Source organism: Carassius auratus, chromosome 7 (genome assembly GCF_003368295.1).
Source record: "Carassius auratus strain Wakin chromosome 7, ASM336829v1, whole genome shotgun sequence".
NCBI classification, from domain to species: domain Eukaryota; kingdom Metazoa; phylum Chordata; class Actinopteri; order Cypriniformes; family Cyprinidae; genus Carassius; species Carassius auratus.
The window spans coordinates 11,139,475-11,157,797 of record NC_039249.1 but is presented as its reverse complement, the minus strand read 5'-3'; the positions used below and the strand labels follow the sequence as shown (position 1 = coordinate 11,157,797).

Genomic DNA, 18,323 nt, shown 5'->3' with positions numbered 1-18,323 from the left:
ACTGCTAGGACAGATTACTTTTCCTTTAACAACTTTTATCATTTATGTTTGTATGTCTGGGTCTCAGTTAGGAATAACTGAATTAATATGAATAACGAACGCTAGCATTAATTTGGATGTTTAAGTGCATTAGTGGAAATGTAGACGTACGTTATATAAAATAAGTTGGAGTAACAGTTAAGTGTGCCATGGTTTTTTTAATCATTTATTAACTGTGTTGCAAGCCTGGCTAGCTCAGTCGGTAGAGCATGAGACTCTTAATCTCAGGGTCGTGGGTTCGAGCCCCACGTTGGGCGCAATACTTTTCATTTCTTAGTTTGAGGCACAAGATAACAAATAAGGCGCTATGATCACATAACGTGGATGTCATACAGTCTCTTGCTGGAGAAAAAAAAAAAAATAAAAAATAAATAAAATAAAAAAACCTTGAAAGTTTACAGAGCCACGGAAAAGACGTTTCTCAAGCGCTTTCCGTGCGTGATTCGAGACGGAGTGGAGACAGACTAAAGGCGTTTCATTCATTCATAACTCGTCCAATCTCACAGTGGAGCGCGAGCTCAGTGATTGGCTGTCGTCCAATCTCGCATTAACAGACGATCCTGATCCAGAGACGTGCTGTTAACCGTAAGGATTGATGGTTCGAGCCCACCCAGGGATGAACAGATTTTGGATTTCAGTCAGAATGATTGCTGGAACTATAATAGCATTAATAAACCAGTATGGTTACCACGTGTTTGTTGTTTACAAGATAAATCTCCCTTTTCGTTTTTTTTTCTTTCTTTTTTTTGGAAATGTATTTTAACTTGCACGATGGACAATTAATTTTTTATTTATTTTATTTTGATAGTTGATTCTTTTTTAAATGCCATTGTCTGCAGGGCGAAATTTATGGTGATTTTACAACTTAAAAACATCTGATTGGCAGGGAAGGTTCTAGAGGGGTTTATTGTTGTTTAACCCACAAAATACAGTTAATCCGTGACTGTAATTGAAGTTTTGAGAACTATATTGTACGACATTTGAAAGTAGCGGTGAGGTGTAGCCTATAGTTGCTGTAACGTGTTAAATGTGTAGGCGACTGTGACATTAAGATATAAAAGATCTAATCTTTACTATATTTTTTCACTGCTACGACAGTTTACTTTTCCTTTGACAACTTTTCTCAATTATGTTTGTATGTCTGGGTCTCAGGTAAGAATAATTGAATTAATATGAATAATGAACGCTAGCATTAATTTGGATGTTCAAGTGCATTAGTAGAAATGTAGACGTACGTTATATATAATACGTTTGAGTAACAGTAAAGTGTGCATTGGGAGTCTATTTTTTTATTTTTTTTTTACCATTTATTAACCATGTTGCAAGCCCGGCTAGCTCAGTCGGTAGAGCATGAGACTCTTAATCTCAGGGTCGTGGGTTCGAGCCCCACGTTGGGCGCAATACTTTTCATTTCTTAGTTTGAGACACAAGATAACCAATAAATGGTTATGACGTCACCAAAGGGCGCAACGCCGTCTCTGTGGCGCAATCGGTTAGCGCGTTCGGCTGTTAACCGAAAGGTTGGTGGTTCGAGCCCACCCAGGGACGTCTGTCTTTATGCTTCATATCACTGCCACCTAGCGGTGTGATCCAACAAAGTTTTGCGCATTAAATTTCATTAGAAAGAGTTTCGACCAGTGAGTTGATTCTTCTTAAAGGGTTAGTTCGCACAAAAATGAAAATTATGTCATTAATAACTCACCCTTATGCTGTTCCAAACATGTAATGCCTCCTTTTATCTTCGGAACACAGTTTAAGATATTTTAGATTTAGTCCAGGAGCTCTGTCCCTCCATTGAAGCTGTGTGTACGGTATACTGTCCATGTCCAGAAAGGTAAGAAAAACATCATCAAAGTAGTCCATGTGACATCAGAGGGTCCGTTGGAATTTTTTGAAGCATCGAAAATACATTTTGGTCCAAAAATAGCAAAAACGACGACTTTATTCAGCATTGTCTTCTCTTCCGTGTCTGTGTGAGAGAGAGTTCAAATCAAAGCAGCTGGATTTCCGGTTCGCTAACGGATCATTCAGTTCACCAAATCGAACTGAATCGTTTTAAACGGTTCGCATCTCTAATACGCATTAATCCACAAATGACTTAAGCTGTTAACTTTTTTAATGTGGCTGACACTCCCTCTGAGTTCAAACAAACCAATATCCCGGAGTAATTCATGCACTCAAACAGTACACTGACTGAACTGCTGTGATGAACACCGAGCCGAGCCAGATAACGAACAATAGACTGACTCGTTTTTGCTATCTTTGGACCAAAATGTATTTTCGATGCTTCAAAAAATTCCAACGGACCCTCTGATGTCACATGGACTACTTTGATGATGTTTTTCTTACCTTTCTGGACATGTACAGTATACCGTACACACAGCTTCAATGGAGGGACTGAGAGCTCTCGGACTAAATCTTAAATATCTTAAACTGTGTTCCGAAGATAAAAGGAGGCCTTACATGTTTGGAACAGCATAAGGGTGAGTTATTAATGACATAATTTTCATTTTTGGGCGAACTAACCCTTTAAATGCTGCAATGCTACAACCAATCTTTACCTCTAACCCTACCCCACACCCTTACTTTAACCAATGAAATTATCTGCTATCTCTGTGATTGGCTACATAACTGAACTCTGCAATAACACATTTGAAATAAAAACCTTTGTCACTCTTCACAGTGCAAACACAAATATGCAGTGGATCTTTGCCAAATCTGTTTCATCAACAAGCTATTACAGCTTTGATTGGTGGAGCTATTCATGCAAAATTATTTTTTAAAATAATTAAATAAATGCATGTGATGCTAGGTTAGCATTAGTGATTGTTAGAAAGAAATAAGAGACATAACATATATGACCAATTAGGGGTGGGCGATATGACCACAAAATATAATTTCAGGATTTCAGAGATTTCACAATATTTTTCCAGATTATTTCATAGCAACAACATAAAATTTCAGTATAATTATTTTTGTTTTAATATTTTTATTAAACTGAGAATAAATAATTAAATGACAAACAACAGGACAAATACAGTCGAACAAATATTAAATAAGTTTTACAGTTACAGGTTTATCATGGAATTACTAAGAAAATACTACATATGTTGTATAAAGTGTACAATTAAAAACTGCATAGTCTTCACTCTCAGATATGAACTGTTTCTTTTTAAACTTTCAAAAGTTATAAAAAAACATGAATATTTATTTAAGTTTATGCTGTGCGCTGTCGGCCTTTCTACGTAAAAATATATCAAATCACATAACGTGGATGTCATACTGTCTCTAGCTGGAGCCAAAAAAAAAATAAAACTTGAAAGCGTACAGACCCACGGAAGAGACGTTTCTCAAGCGCTTTCCGTGCGTGATTCGAGACGGAGTGGAGACAGACTAAAGGCGTTTCATTCATTCATAACTCGTCCAATCTCGCAGTGGAGCGCGAGCTCAGTGATTGGCTGTCGTCCAATCTCGCATTAACAGCCGATCCTGATCCAGAGACGGACTATGGATAGTATGGTAAGTATGGTTACCACGTGTTTGTTGTTTACAAGATAAATCTCCCTTTTCGTTTTTTTTTCTTTCTTTTTTTTTGGAAATGCATTTTAACTGGCACGATGGACAATTAATTTTTTATTTATTTTATTTTGATAGTTGATTCTTTCTTAAATGCCATTGTCTACAGGGCGAAATTTATGGTGATTTTACAACTTAAAAACATCTGATTGGCAGGGAAGGTTCTAGAGGGGTTTATTGTTGTTTAACCCACAAAATACAGTTAATCCGTGACTGTAATTGAAGTTTTGAGAACTATATTGTACGACATTTGAAAGTAGCGGTGAGGTGTAGCCTATAGTTGCTGTAACGTGTTAAATGTGTAGGCGACTGTGACATTAAGATATAAAAGATCTAATCTTTACTATATTTTTTCACTGCTACGACAGTTTACTTTTCCTTTGACAACTTTTCTTAATTATGTTTGTATGTCTGGGTCTCAGGTAAGAATAATTGAATTAATATGAATAATGAACGCTAGCATTAATTTGGATGTTCAAGTGCATTAGTAGAAATGTAGACGTACGTTCTATATAATACGTTTGAGTAACAGTAAAGTGTGCATTGGGAGTCTATTTTTTTATTTTTTTTTTTACCATTTATTAACCATGTTGCAAGCCCGGCTAGCTCAGTCGGTAGAGCTTGAGACTCTTAATCTCAGGGTCGTGGGTTCGAGCCCCACGTTGGGCGCAATACTTTTCATTTCTTAGTTTGAGGCACAAGATAACCAATAAATGGTTATGACGTCACCAAAGGGCGCAACGCCGTCTCTGTGGCGCTACCTGGATCAGGATCGGCTGTCATTGTCAGACTGGAAGAGAGCCAATCGCTGAGCTCGCTCGCCATTGTGAGCTTTCAGGCACCAATCGCTGTGCCGCTCTCCATAGTGAGCTATGAGAGCCAATCGCTGCTCTGTCAGTTTGGGTGACGACACTGGTGACGGAGTCTATTCGGACGAGCGCGCACTTCAAAATTATCATCGAGCAATTTGATAGATAGTATTTCTTCTCATCGAACAATGTAAGTAATATTTTTTCTTTGTTTCCGTTTACCGTGTGCTTAATTGGTCGTTGTTGTGGGCGATATGATGACTTATATCTTAACGATGATATAACGAGTGGACCGTTAGGGATTTTGTTCAATCGTTTATTTCGCTGTATGCATTATTACCGCTTACAGTTATTGGCACATAATGTAAGATTGAATGTGTATTAATGAATATAAATAAAGAACGGAATTTGCTTGCTTGATGTCAAATTAAGTTATAAAGCGCAGTATGCAGAGAATAAGAAAGGAGCGGCGGCGCGCGCGCATGCGCGCGCACGCACGCTCCGCTTTTGTTCGCGAATTCTGTTTTTCTGTGACGGTTTATTGCACTTGAATGGTCAAAAAGACACACCATTACGTCAAAATACCCAACTGTGTTTACGTGTTGAATAAATGAATATAATAAATAGACTTAAATAAATCTTTTGTTTGAAAACCGGATGTGTATCAGTAAATTGGGTCCGTGCATTCAGTGCGGCAGCCTAATTTAGTCCCTGTCTGTCATTCATTTAAAACAAAGAAGAATAAAAATAAAAACGCTTACTGCTTTAAAAAGGAACAGTTCATATCTGAGAGAGTGAAGACTATGCAGTGTTTTAATTTGACATTTTATGCAATTTCTCTAGTATTTCTTATTGTTCTATTATTATTACTAATGTATTTGTCCTCTTGTTTGTAATTGTCTTCTTTTTCTATTTAAATAAAAATCAAATAACAAAAATAACTATATTAAGATATGTAGCTGTTGTGAAATAATTGCTTAAATTTTCCTAGTATTTGAGTGTCTCTTTTTTTTACAATCACTGATGCTAACCTAACATTACATACATTTATTTATTTATTTTAAATAAACATTATGAATGAAATCCATGTTTTTACATTGTGTGTGTAGATGGAAACTAAGTATTTCTTATTACATTGTTGTATTATTATTATTACTGCTGTATTTGTTACTAATGTATTTGTCCTATTATTTGTAATTTACTTCTTTGTTCTCATTTAAATTATAATCAAATAACAAAAATAACTATATTGACATATGTAGCTGTTGTGAAATAATTTCTCAAATCCTGAAGTTAGATTTAGGACTTATTGCACACCCTTATTTTTTCCAAGTATTCGAGCCTCTCTTTTTAACAATCACTTATGCCAACCTAACATTTAAATAGGAATTATGAATGAAACCATTTTGTGTGTAGATGAGCACTAAGCCAAAAAGCCACAAGGCCATGGGAGACGGCGAGTGGATGGCCAGGTTGAGGACTTTTGCCCGCTGTGGGGTTTGGCCTTCTGGAGAAGGCAACAGACCAGCCCCAAGGCAACGCAAGTGGTATGACCTCTACCAGAAGGTAAAGCAAAGTTATCATTCATTCATTATATAGTATGTAGTATGCAGATCACCTGACAATAGTTCAGACAAGTTAGTAAAGTAAACAATGATTATTATCTTTTCAGATTGAGAAATGCCCCATGCAGGCCCATGGGCAGACCACCCTCTTTGGAGGCTCCATGGCCTGCAATTGTGGATTCCACATTAATAAGGTAATGACATTTGATGTATCATCACATATCCATTAAAATGTTGTTATGCCATTTCACTATATTTTATGCCCTTTGGTGGTTGTATTAGCAGTCTGCCACTGCCACTGCCACTCACTCTTCTGCTCCACCTCCTGCTGCTTCTGATACGGCTCCTGAAGCGGCTGCTTCTGCCCAACCCTCATTCCTGAGGCCTCCTCTAAATTTGACTATGGTGAATATTTTCTCTTTAATCAATTAATGTCTAATTAGAATCGTTGTGTATTTGTTTGATAGGATAGATTTATGTATATGTTTGGGCTAGAAAAAATTATGTAATGAACATGATATCAATTAACTTTGTTTTTTCTTTTTAAGTTCAATAAGTCACGCTTTGGTGGGTCAAAGTCGACAATGCTTAAACCCAACTTAGTGGATCGGAGGACCCCCAGCCCCTCTCCTACACCCTCTGCATCCTCATCTTCTCTTCCCAGCCCCTCTCCTCCTTCATCAGTGAGGACTGCCTCCACCCCTCTATCCTCTGTGAGGAGCTCCACCCCTTCTCTGTCTTCTGTGAAGACCACCAGTCCCTCTCCTCCGTCCTCTGAAGGAACAGCTAGGCCTTCTCCTCCCAGCACCTCTCCCGCTCCATCCTTTGTGATGACCCCCAGCCCATCTCCATCCTCTGTGAGTGCAGCGGCTTCTATTTATAGAACAGGCTATGATATAAAGTAGTGCAACATTTAATGGAATAACAACTTGTCTTCCATACAGGAGGAGCCTGGAGGAGTCCAGCCAGCCAGTGGGGCCCCAGCTTCTTTCTGGCTGCCAGGTGAATGGCCCAAGACCATCCCTGTGCAGGACCAGAGGTGGATTGCCAGCACTATTTTCCACGCTGGCAAGCTGCGGCCAGATTTGAAGCTGTGGTACGAGCCGCCTGTCCCAGCTCTCATTTATCACCAGACACCTACACCTGACCGGTTCTTCACCCATCGGTTGATGGTGTGGATGCCCTACCACCTGTGGAAGGTGAATGTTTTCTGTCCAGCTTGTGGCAAGAACCTGACAGGCTATGGTGTCCATAAAAGAGCACGGAAGGTTCTGGACATCGATAGGTACTATGTCATGGTGACAGAGACACTCAGGTGCACTGTGTGTTCTCTGAACTATCTGTCCACTAGCCAGACTGTCCGGGACCAGCTTGACCTGCCGCACCAGAAAATGTTCCGGCTGATCCTGACCCGCAAGTGAGTAGAGTAGTCTAAAGATGGTTATTGTGAGGACTAAAGAACATTTAACTGATCACAGCAACAATGTGCGATTTCAGGTATGCCTGTGACATCCGTGTCATTAGGCTGCTTCGGGACCGGACACTGGGCAACAGCCCAGCTCGTTTGGTGCGGCAGTTGAAAGAGAACCATGGGGAGGAATGGTTAAATCGGTTGGCACACTATCTTGGGGAGTGTGCTGACTTTGTCGATCGACCCAGCCTTTCTCCGGTGGTCTGCCAGGAGCCTCCAGAGCCAATTGAGATCCCCACCAGTCGTTGGCTGCTCTCAGTGTACGGCAGGGATATCCTCTCCAGAATTGGACACATAAAGGCCAGCATCACATCCATCTATGGCAAAATCTTAAAGATAGATTCCACAAAAAAGGTAAAAAAAAATATTTAACTGTTCTGTAATGTTCATAAATACCGTCTGATAGACATTAATATTATTGTTATTGCTAACGTTACACCACAAATGTCTTATTACATTTGTAAATTCCAGATCACAAAGAAGCTGGCTGGCCATGGACGGGGGACAGCACTCTGGTTAACCTCCATTGGAAATGAGGTTGGCCAGATAGTGACCAGTGTGCTGTCAGTGCAAGAAGGGCCGGGACTGGACAGGATGGTGACCGGTGTAATGGAGCGGTACCGCCAGGCTGCCATTCCACCACCGGTGCTGCTTTATGTGGACTGTGGCTGCTGTGTGAGTGAGGGAGCAACAAGCAAGCTGCAGACCAGGTTCGGCAAGTGGCCAGACCTTCAGATACGTCTGGACATCTGGCACTTCATGAGGAGGATGGCCGTGGGCTGCACCACCGATGCCCATCCCCTCTACCCCACCTTCATGGGATGCCTGTCTGCCTGCATCTTTGAGTGGGATGCTGAAGACCTCAGCCTGTTGCGGCAGGCAAAGAAAAAACAGCTGATGCAGGAGGGTGTGCCAGCTCTGACTGACAACCTGGTGGACAAGAGCATCAGTAAAAAGGAGCTAAGTCTTTACTGCCGCAGGAGGACACGAGGTGAGGAGGCCACCATCCAACTCATTGAGAGACTGCTGCAGGAGCTGGGTGGTGCAAATGGGAGGGACCTTATGGGTGTCCCACTGCTGGAAGAGGTGCGCATGGAGCACATCTGGCGTGTGCAGAAACGCCATGTCAAGTGCATCCAGGATGTACCTGGTGTGCCTCTATACACTGAGGTAGGCACCACCACAAAGGCAGGGGTCACCCTGACTAAATATCGGTGTGCCAGAGGGTCCACATCCCTGGAGTCTTTTCACTGCCACCTAAACAGGTTCATTCCAGGTTGGTGTCTCACATGTATGATGCTTGAAATAATTTCAACTTCTGTTATTCATATCGCGAGGCTTGTAATTTTTATTGGTATATTTTTTTCTCCTTCTAGGAACCAGTGCAAATGCACTGAATTTCCAGCTTTACCTGCTAGAAGGCTTGAATAGGTGGAATCAGGATCGGGCGGCTGCATCAGTGACCAGCAAACCAGCATCCCTTCTCACCTACTCCGGGGATATGGCCCACTGCGTCAACACCAACAGCCTGAAGGTGTTTGGTCGGCCTTTTGTGCCAACTTTCAGGCCACCTGCTGAATACACTGGTATGTCATCCCTTTATATATTTTTTTTATTATGTTTTTCATTGTTCATTGCTGAATAAACTTTTAAAAAGAACATCATTTATCTAACATCCTTGCTGAATACCAGTATTAATTTCTTAAAAACAAAAAAAAAAAGAACACAAATGTACTCACCACAAACTTTTGAACGGTACTTTATAATGCTATAATGCATTTCTACTGCTGTTCTTTATTTAACTTTTTTTAATTAATGAATATTCAAGAAAGTAGCACATATTATATAAAAAGCAGCACAAGTGTTTTCAACATTGATAATAAATCAGCAAATTAGACTGATTTTTGAAGGATCCTGTGACTCTGAAGACTGGAGTAATCATGCTGAAAATTCAATCACAGAAATAAATTACATTTTAAGGTATATTAAAATAGAAAAGAGCTATTTTAAGCCGTAGTACCATTTCACAGTATAACTGTTGTTTACTGTATTTTTTTATTTAATTGAATAAATGCAGGATTGATGAGCATAAGAGTCTTCTTTCAAAAACATGAAAAACAGTAATGTGTAATTTTTGACAAGCCCTGTATGTTTGTTTGTCCTTATATTTTTTTCAATAGGAGAGCTGCTTGGTGTTGACTACCTGCTGAGTCAGACCGGACAGCCCCTGGTGGTGGACCCTGACTCAGAAGAGACAGAGAACATGCTGGAGGATGTGGATGAAGGCGAGGATGAAGAAGATGAGGGCTTCGGGGAAGACCATGACATTACTGTGTCAAGTCTTACCGATGACCCAAGCTTCTCTGTCTCCTCCCATTTTGTGCCCTCCTCTGAGTCTCTCTCCTCCACCCTGCCTGCTGCCTCCTCCACCCTGGCTGCTGCCTCCATCCAGCCTGCTGCCTCCTCCACCCTGGCTGCTGCCTCCACCCAGCCTGCTGCCTCCTCCACCCTGGCTGCTGCCTCCATCCAGCCTGCTGCCTCCTTCACCCAGCCTGCTGCCTCCTCCACCCTGGCTGCTGCCTCCACCCAGCCTGCTGCCTCCTCCACCCTGGCTGCTGCCTCCATCCAGCCTGCTGCCTCCTTCACCCAGCCTGCTGCCTCCTCCACCCTGGCTGCTGCCTTCACCCAGCCTGCTGCCTCCTCCACCCTGGCTGCTGCCTCCATCCAGCCTGCTGCCTCCTTCACCCAGCCTGCTGCCTCCTCCACCCTGGCTGCTGCCTTCACCCAGCCTGCTGCCTCCTCCACCCTGGCTGCTGTCTCCACTCAGCCTGCTGCCTCCTCCACCCTGGCTGCTGCCTTCACCCAGCCTGCTGCCTCCTCCACCCTGGCTGCTGTCTCCACTCAGCCTGCTGCCTCCTCCACCCTGGCTGCTGCCTTCACCCAGCCTGCTGCCTCCTCCACCCTGGCTGCTGTCTCCACTCAGCCTGCTGCCTCCTCCACCCTGGCTGCTGTCTCCACTCAGCCTGCTGCCTCCTCCACCCTGGCTGCCTCCTCCATCCAGCCTGCTGCTTCCTCCAGCCTGGCTGCTGCCTCCTCCACACCAGGTGCATCAGCATCTCCTGATGAGTCTGTGGTATGTAAATACCTTGTTATATGTGCATTAATACTGATTTATATATGTGACTGGATTGCTAATGACACCATAAGTAAACAGAGCCACAATTCCCTAATATTCAGTCACATTCTTTTGAACAGGAAATCATCTGATTTTACTGAATCAACGTATTTATATTTTGCTGAAAAAAATAAAGGAGCAGTGAATATTAGTTTTGTATTACAAATATCAAAATGATTCTTATAAAATCTGAGAACAGATTGTTTTGTAAGACATACACATAAAACTTAACTTGCAGTTTATGCTTCTCAACAAAAAGAAATATGTATATATGTATTTGTTATTTTTTTTCCCCACTTAACCGTCCTCGTAATGTTGCACATTTTGATTTTTGATTTTGTTTTGCTTGTATTTTTTCAGGCTTTGGATAGTGTTGGTCTGCCAGGCATGGACAGAGTCGACAGCCTAGCAGAGTATCTGGTGGAGCTTAGGGACCAGCCCTCTCTCGTCCTCACCAACCAGCAGGTATGGAACATTCAAGTTTCTCTACTTTCCCTCCTTGACCTGTTATATGTTAACACTTGCACATATTTTGTTTTCTCATATGCCATGTATTATCTGTTCTCTCTACATAGGTGAGCAATATAGTTGCTCTTTGGCAGAACCTGCTTGATTTTGATAAGCAAAGGGTGGTGTTTGCTGCCAGACACCAGAGCAGGCTGGACACAGGGAGGTTCAGGTCCCCCAAAAAGAGGCAGGAGTTCACTCCAGGGGTGGAAAGTGTGAAGAGGCACGCACTCACCACCACAGCACCACTTGCCCAGTGGCCAGATTGTTGTCGCCTGATAGAGACCATTTTTGTTAAGCTCTGTGCCATCCATAAAAGCCCAAAAAAGAAGGGGACAAGCACAGTGTCCAGGTGGGTCCTCATCTTGGAGGACTACAAGAAAATCAGGCAGCGCATTCTGGCCAATGCTGCTGTTATGCAGCAGACCACCCTGCAGCTGGTGGATGTAAGCCACACAACACTGGTTCAGTGGCACAATAAAAGAGTTAAAAGGCAGGACAGTGCAGTATTAATGCAAGGGCTTCAACTGCCTAGCCGCTTGTCTGTGGCGGCTGACCCTCTGCTACCTGCCAATGTGCGTCCCCCGTCTGCACCCCCCCAACCAGGCCCAGCTCACCAATACCACCTGCCCAGTAGCACCGTGGGCCAGGCACAAACAAAGAGGAAGAGGAAAGTACTTCCAGCCCCAGCGGTTTTGTCACCGCCAGCTGAGAGACCTCAAACCCAGCGGCAACTCTTTCCTGCTCCACCTCCAGGTGCTCAACTGGTGTGGCTGACGCCAATGGCCTCTCAGGGACTTACAGGGCCATTCCTAGTTGCTGCTCCACAGGCGCCTATGACCATCCTCCCTTCTGCCCCTCCTGCTGCCCCAGTACGGAAGCTGACACGCAAAGTACAGCACAACACGTGCAAAAAATGCGGGCAGTTCAGGACAGCGGAGACTGGGCATAGCCAATACAAGGGCATTATTTACTGCCCCTCTGTAGAGACTGTGCCAAAGGAGCAGTGGTTGGAGGATATAAAAAAAACTAAATGAAAAAAAAAAAAGAGAAACTGATCTTTGATTTTAAGATTTATATATGTATATAGTTATTTTCCCATATTTTGTTGTTGTTGTTGTGGTTGTTTTTTACAAAGCCATTGACGTGTGAAAAGTTTTATTACGTTTTATTTATGTATATAGTTTTTTTGTGCTTTTGCACTTTCAAAGAATGCACAAGAGTAGTCATTAATATTTTTAAGATTTATATATGTATATAGTTCTTTTCCCATTTTTTTGTTTGTTTTTCTTTGCACAAAGCCATTGACATGTGGAAAGTTTTATTACGTTTTATTTATGCGTGTAGTTTTTTTGTGCTTTTGCATTTTGCACTTTCAAAGAATGCACAAGAGTAGTCATTAATATTTTTAAAATTTATATATGTATATAGTTCTTTTCACATTTTTTGTTTGTTTTTCTTTGCACAAAGCAATTGACGTGGAAAGTTTTATTATGTTTTATTTATGTGTGTAGTTTTTTGTTGTTGTTGTTGTGCTTTTGCACTTTCAAAGAATGCACAAGAGTAGTCATTAATATTTTAAAGATTTATATATGTATATAGTTCCTTTCCCAAAAGGTTTTTTATTATTTATTTTTTTTGCACAAGAGACATAGGAACTTGAGCTTTATTTATTTAATGTAAAAGAGCCATTGACATTTAAAAAGTTTTATAACATTTTATTTATGTGTATAGGTTTTTTTTGTGCTTTTGCATTTTTTAAAGAATTCACAAGAGTCATTCATATTTTAAAGATTTAATCATGTGTATTGTTTGTATTTGTGTTCTCTGTTATTTTGCACTCACAGCCTAAACAATAGCCATGTACATTTTAAAGCTTTATATTTGTTTAATGGTCTGTGCTTTCCGTTCTTTTGCACTTGCAATGAATGCACAAGTCTTAAATATTATTTTATTTGTATTTGTATTGTATTTATCTGTTTTCTGTTCTTTTGCATATGCAACATTATAACTTGAAGAAAAAAAATGTGAGTGATTCAAGGAATTACAATAATTGGCTATGACTTGAAATTGAAAAATAAAAGTTTTGTCATGAATAACACATTTTTTGTATGTTTTACTTTTATACAGTATCATTCAAAGGTCATAGGCACTTTGAAAATGTTGAGAAATTTGAGGATTCTTTCAGAAATAAATTTACTATTTTTTACTTTTTTAGAAAATTATTGGAGCAGAAATATATTCAAACTAAATGTGCCAAAGCTCAGAAAAGTGAATATAATATCCACAGTCAGTGATATAGAATTAATAAAATGCTCATTTGTCATTTCATAACTAATTTCATTAATGTGGACATGCTTTGTGTGACTTTTACTGATGAAAAATGGCGATTTACAGCATTAAGTTACAACTTCGATTTCTGGCAACAGTGGGATTCGAACCGGCGACCTGGTGATCAACCTTTCTCCCATTGAAATGTATAGGAAAATAGATGAAAAAATGTTTTAAAAATAATTGATTGCAAGCAAACACTTCCTAAAACATCACTTTTGATGGTAGAGGCATAAAATTCCCTTTCCTTCCCTTTTTCCTCATTTTTTTCCTCTTTTTCCCTCATTTTTTCCCCTTTTTCTCCTTCCATTTCTTCCCCCCCCTTAACAGACTATTGTTCCCCAGCTTTGGCGCAATCGGTTAGCGCGTTCGGCTGTTAACCGAAAGGTTGGTGGTTCGAGCCCACCCAGGGACGTCTGTCTTTATGCTTCATATCACTGCCACCTAGCGGTGTGAACCAACAGAGACAAATGTGTTTGTTTTATACGACTGCCATCTAGTAGTCTAATAAATGGACTACAATCACAACACACGTCATCGTCGTCGCACCCAGGGACGAAAGTTGTTTTTCGAAATGAATGATGAATATTCCTGAAAATTGCGCACGCAATAGAGAAATAAGCTTTTACTGTCTATGGAAATAAGCCTAGTGGTGGCCAATGTGCCTATTACCTCGTATGTTACGATTTTGTAGTTTACATTAAATTATGAAGTCCCTTCTCAATATTTTAATTTAAAAATATTTATTTAAAATGAGTAATACTACAATTATTTTTATATCTTATATTTTAAGTCAGATAAGCTACAACGTATTTTAATTCAAAGTCTATACCTGATACAAGAAATTTATTGGCGTTACATGACCGCTCTCTAGTGGACGATATAAAATATTACCTTAAAGGGACAGTTCACACAAAAATAGTTAATAGTTAAAAACTTAATGGCTTTAATTAAAAAAATATATATATTAGGCTACCAGTTACTGGTCGCTGTTTTATCATCCGTGCTCTTTGCCAGATGAGTACACAGTAATAATTAGTAAATGCTGGAGATGAAAAGGATAATCTTACTGTTTGCAGAGTTTTCCCAGAAATAAGTGGGAGTGTTATTATTTAACACCATGTGTGGCTGAGAGGATTTGCTTGTTACTGCAATTACATGTTGGCTACATATCAGTTGTTTTCTGCATATTAGCCCCTATTACTCTCATTAAACTCTCCACCTGAGTTCTGTGTTGACACAACACAAGCTAACAGCCCAATCACTCACACACACACACACACACACACACAGTCATGTTAACCTGGTACATCCACAAGTCTGTTTTTTTAGCATGTTATACTGAAAATGACAATGTTGATGCACACATGAGAAATACCCAGTCTTATGAGGAAATATCATTTATTTACTTAAACAGGTGTAGCTACACCCAATATTTATTTTCTAAATATATATATATATATATATATATATATATATATATATATATATATATATATATATTCATAACTACATTTTGTCTACAATTTGTCTATAGAAAATAGTGATAAATGTGTAAAAAATGTGATTAGTAAAAAATAGTGGCATCGTTAAACAGGTAAGCTATTACATCTGGACAGATTTCCTGTAATTTCAACAAAACAGCAGATTTAGCTCTTTGGGGAGTTTGAGGTTAAAGCAAGGCAGCTGTGCTCATATGCACCGAGGCCGTCAGTAGGGAGAATTGCCGGGGTTCAGAGGCTGGCAGGATGGATCGATGGATTGAGTTGGCTGGTTGTAAGCTTGCGGCTGATGGTGAACCATGTTAACCGTGTTAACGACCACCATAGGGTTTCGTCGAGCCTTCAGCTCTCTGGCCATCTGACACCAGACGCACAGAGAGCAGCAGAACACTGTACAGCAGTCATCCTGTATCGAGCCCTTCATCAAAGACAAAAGAACAGCAAAACTAGTCAAACTAACAAATAAAACATGAAACTGAGTAGTCATTAAGCGGAGGGCCTTGGAAGCATTGGCCATTCAAACCTGGGACTATTTCTGAGCCGTGCAACATCTAAAAAAATCAGTTTGTAGTTCTTAAACCGGAGGAGAATTTGAGTTTTTGAGGAATTTCAGTTGGCAAAATAAGGTGTGTGGTTAACATTACTCCAATAGACTTAAATATGTTGTTCTTCGGTATAACTTAAAATACAGTCAAACCTCAAATGTAGATGCTGAATTCAGTGTTTATTTTAAATACATGAGTTTATATAAGCACCAGAATATTTTTTGTAGTAGTTGAACTGTTTATAAATATATATTTAGTTAGTATTTTAACCTAGGTCCCTAAACAAATCGAAAACTGTACCACTAGAATTCCAATTTTTTTTTTTTTACTTTATTATTATTATAATCACTTGTCTGTCAAATTAAATTAAATTCATCAAAAGTGGAAAAGACTTGTACTTCGCTATAAATCTTTTCATTTAAAATAAAATCTGTTCAGGATAATGTATTGGGGTTTCCACAAAAAGTTTAAGAAGCACAGCTGTTATCAACACTGATGATGATAATAATAAATGTTTCTTTAGCACTATATCAGCATAGAATGATTTCTGAACGATCATGTGACAATGAAGATGCTGAAAATTCAGCTTTGCATCACAGGAATAAATGACAGTTTAAAACATATCACAATAGAAACCAGTTATTAAGTGTATAGTGATGCTGTATTTACTTTAATGTGGAATCTCTCTCTCATGGCGCTCCTCATTGAGAGTGTAATGGGATGCAACATGCCACCAAAGCATATCTCCAGCAGGGGGAGACACAGACACTCTCCAAATTCTTCACTGGTTCTACACATGAGGCAGTATGGACACCAAAGCCCACAGCAGCCTGCCACAGGAAAACAGATGGCGTGCAACAGCTCACATCCTCAATCACCGTTTATTCTTATTATTACATTAGAATAGTCTGTGGTGTATGTTTCCCGCTTCTCTCCACCCCACACTTACAGATGCCTATGTCATCACAGCAGTCACACAATCCGGTGCTCCACAGGGTCGAAGTCATGTTAGTCGTGCTCACCATCATCCCTGGCTGGACACTTACAGCTGTATGTGCCATGATGAACTGACCTGAGAAAACACATTTAAAAATCCAGACAAATCAGAGTGAACACCACACACACACACACACACACACACACATGTCTGGTCAGCTATCCTTGTGGGGACTCTCCATAGGTGTAATGGTTTTTATACTGTACAGACCGTATCTTCTATCGCCCTTCACCAACCCTACCCCTAACCCTAACCCTCACAGGAAACTTTCTGCATTGTTAGATTTTCAAGAAACTTCATTCTGTGTAATTTATTAGCTTGTTTACCCGTGGGGACCTCAATTTAGGTCCCCACCGTGACACGAGTCCCCATGAGTCTGTGTGTATTCAGGTTTAAGTCCCCACCAGAATAGAAAAACAAGTACACACACACAAACACACACAACCTGGAGATGTTAGACTTAAAAAGTGAGGCACTTTTTATTTTTTTAGCCTTTCTGAGTCTGTATCTTAGGTTGAGGTCTATGCACTTCCTGAGCTGGAAAAAGAGCGTTTGCATTGCATCACTTAAAAAAAAGACAGTTAAAAGAGTTTGCAAAGATCGAGCATCTCCTATATGGCAGTGAAACCTGATCCGGTCTGAAAAAGAAGAATGCCTTCTCGACCTGCAGGTCCAGTCTCAGCTCAGCACACAGAGACACATGCAAATATACCAGTGTCCACAGAACAAATTTGAAATGAAAGCATGTAAGTGATGTCAGAGAACTGGTTTTTCATATTTTCCAACTCATTTTACTTGTAAATTGCTTCTGGCATCTTGTTTCATGGATGAAAAAATAAAAATAAAGTTTGAAATTCAATGCATTTGAAAGTGAAGATTGTGAGAAAAAGATTTTTCAAATCTAGAGGTGCAACTAAAGTCATTTACATTTGCAAATTTTAATCGACATGCTCGAGAATTTGAGTAACAAAACACCAACGTACTTTTCTAGACAAATTTGTTGCTGTGCCACCAGTTTAAAATCCATTTAAAAGATAATCCTAAATCATCAGATTTTTATTTTTTTTATAATCATATATCAAATCCAACAGATCTAGGAACAGTGCAGAAATTGAATACTGCAGAAGAAGCGACAGATGCATATTATTTAACGAGTCTAGCACGCGGTGTACTTGCCTGAAGCCTGCTCTCCTGAGGGTGTGAAGTTGTGTGTGTGTCGATTCAGAGGGAGGAACTGAAAAAAGCCATCGCTTTAGGTGGAGCGCCAGTCTGTGACCACAGGAGGGTACAACAGAGATGAGGACGTCACTCAAACCCTACCCCACACTACATCAATGCAGACTAAACACAGAAAAGCAGGTGTATTTCCATTGTGATCAATGCAGAGAAAACACCCACTGGATTTCATTAGTCATATTCATCATTTTAGTATCCTTGAGATACCATTACACTTTTAGATTCAGGGCTTTTTTACCCCTTCATATTTACAACTTCTATTTTCATTAGTTTTAGTAGTTCTTTTGTCATTTTTTTGTATATTATATATATATATATATATATTAGCTTTCACAATTTGAAATTAAAAAAAAAATAATTATATATATAATTAGCTTTCACAATTTGAAAAAAATAAATAAATAAATAAAAAAAATTAAAAAAAAAAAAAATATATATATATATATATATATATATAGCAGTGAGTATATAGTTAGTTCCCTGTAATAACCCGGTTATAAACCACTTGTTAAAGGTGGCATGATAGTATTAATAAACCTTTACAAAATCTTATTTGCGCTGTAACCCTTA

General features: G+C 39.8%; 3 protein-coding genes and 5 non-coding genes across 9 annotated transcripts; 7 read left to right on the top strand and 1 right to left on the bottom strand.

The window, feature by feature from the left end:
- Positions 1–223: 223 nt before the first annotated feature.
- trnak-cuu (transfer RNA lysine (anticodon CUU)) lies at positions 224–296 on the top strand. Its single transcript has one exon. It is a non-coding gene; the product is annotated as a tRNA-Lys (tRNA).
- Positions 297–1,364: 1,068 nt separating this feature from the next.
- trnak-cuu (transfer RNA lysine (anticodon CUU)) lies at positions 1,365–1,437 on the top strand. Its single transcript has one exon. It is a non-coding gene; the product is annotated as a tRNA-Lys (tRNA).
- A 76-nt stretch (positions 1,438–1,513) lies between these two features.
- On the top strand, positions 1,514–1,587 carry trnan-guu (transfer RNA asparagine (anticodon GUU)). The gene has a single exon. It is a non-coding gene; the product is annotated as a tRNA-Asn (tRNA).
- Positions 1,588–4,211: 2,624 nt separating this feature from the next.
- Positions 4,212–4,284, top strand: trnak-cuu (transfer RNA lysine (anticodon CUU)). The gene has a single exon. It is a non-coding gene; the product is annotated as a tRNA-Lys (tRNA).
- A 1,846-nt stretch (positions 4,285–6,130) lies between these two features.
- LOC113105884 (vegetative cell wall protein gp1-like) lies at positions 6,131–7,760 on the top strand. 2 transcript variants are annotated; one of them, XM_026267253.1, is made up of 3 exons: positions 6,131–6,394; positions 6,538–6,846; positions 6,934–7,760. In XM_026267253.1, exons 1-3 carry the CDS (start codon positions 6,392–6,394, stop codon positions 7,408–7,410), a joined length of 789 nt encoding a protein of 262 aa, XP_026123038.1. In that variant the 5' UTR covers positions 6,131–6,391; the 3' UTR covers positions 7,411–7,760. The 2 variants fall into 2 exon arrangements, with proteins under 2 accessions (XP_026123038.1, XP_026123039.1); XM_026267254.1 differs by having other exon boundaries at positions 6,131–6,846.
- A 3,166-nt stretch (positions 7,761–10,926) lies between these two features.
- Positions 10,927–12,508, top strand: LOC113105877 (uncharacterized). Its single transcript, XM_026267245.1, has 2 exons — positions 10,927–11,100; positions 11,211–12,508. The coding sequence occupies exons 1-2, from the start codon at positions 10,948–10,950 to the stop codon at positions 12,177–12,179; spliced, it is 1,122 nt and encodes a 373-aa protein (XP_026123030.1). The 5' UTR covers positions 10,927–10,947; the 3' UTR covers positions 12,180–12,508.
- Positions 12,509–13,814: 1,306 nt separating this feature from the next.
- Positions 13,815–13,886, top strand: trnan-guu (transfer RNA asparagine (anticodon GUU)). The gene has a single exon. It is a non-coding gene; the product is annotated as a tRNA-Asn (tRNA).
- A 1,250-nt stretch (positions 13,887–15,136) lies between these two features.
- LOC113105895 (cornifelin homolog) lies at positions 15,137–17,793 on the bottom strand. The gene is made up of 4 exons (XM_026267271.1): positions 17,694–17,793; positions 16,470–16,592; positions 16,190–16,350; positions 15,137–15,393 (listed from the first exon to the last, which is right to left on the bottom strand). Exons 2-4 carry the CDS (start codon positions 16,579–16,581, stop codon positions 15,184–15,186), a joined length of 483 nt encoding a protein of 160 aa, XP_026123056.1. The 5' UTR covers positions 16,582–16,592; positions 17,694–17,793; the 3' UTR covers positions 15,137–15,183.
- Between the last annotated feature and the right edge of the window lie 530 nt (positions 17,794–18,323).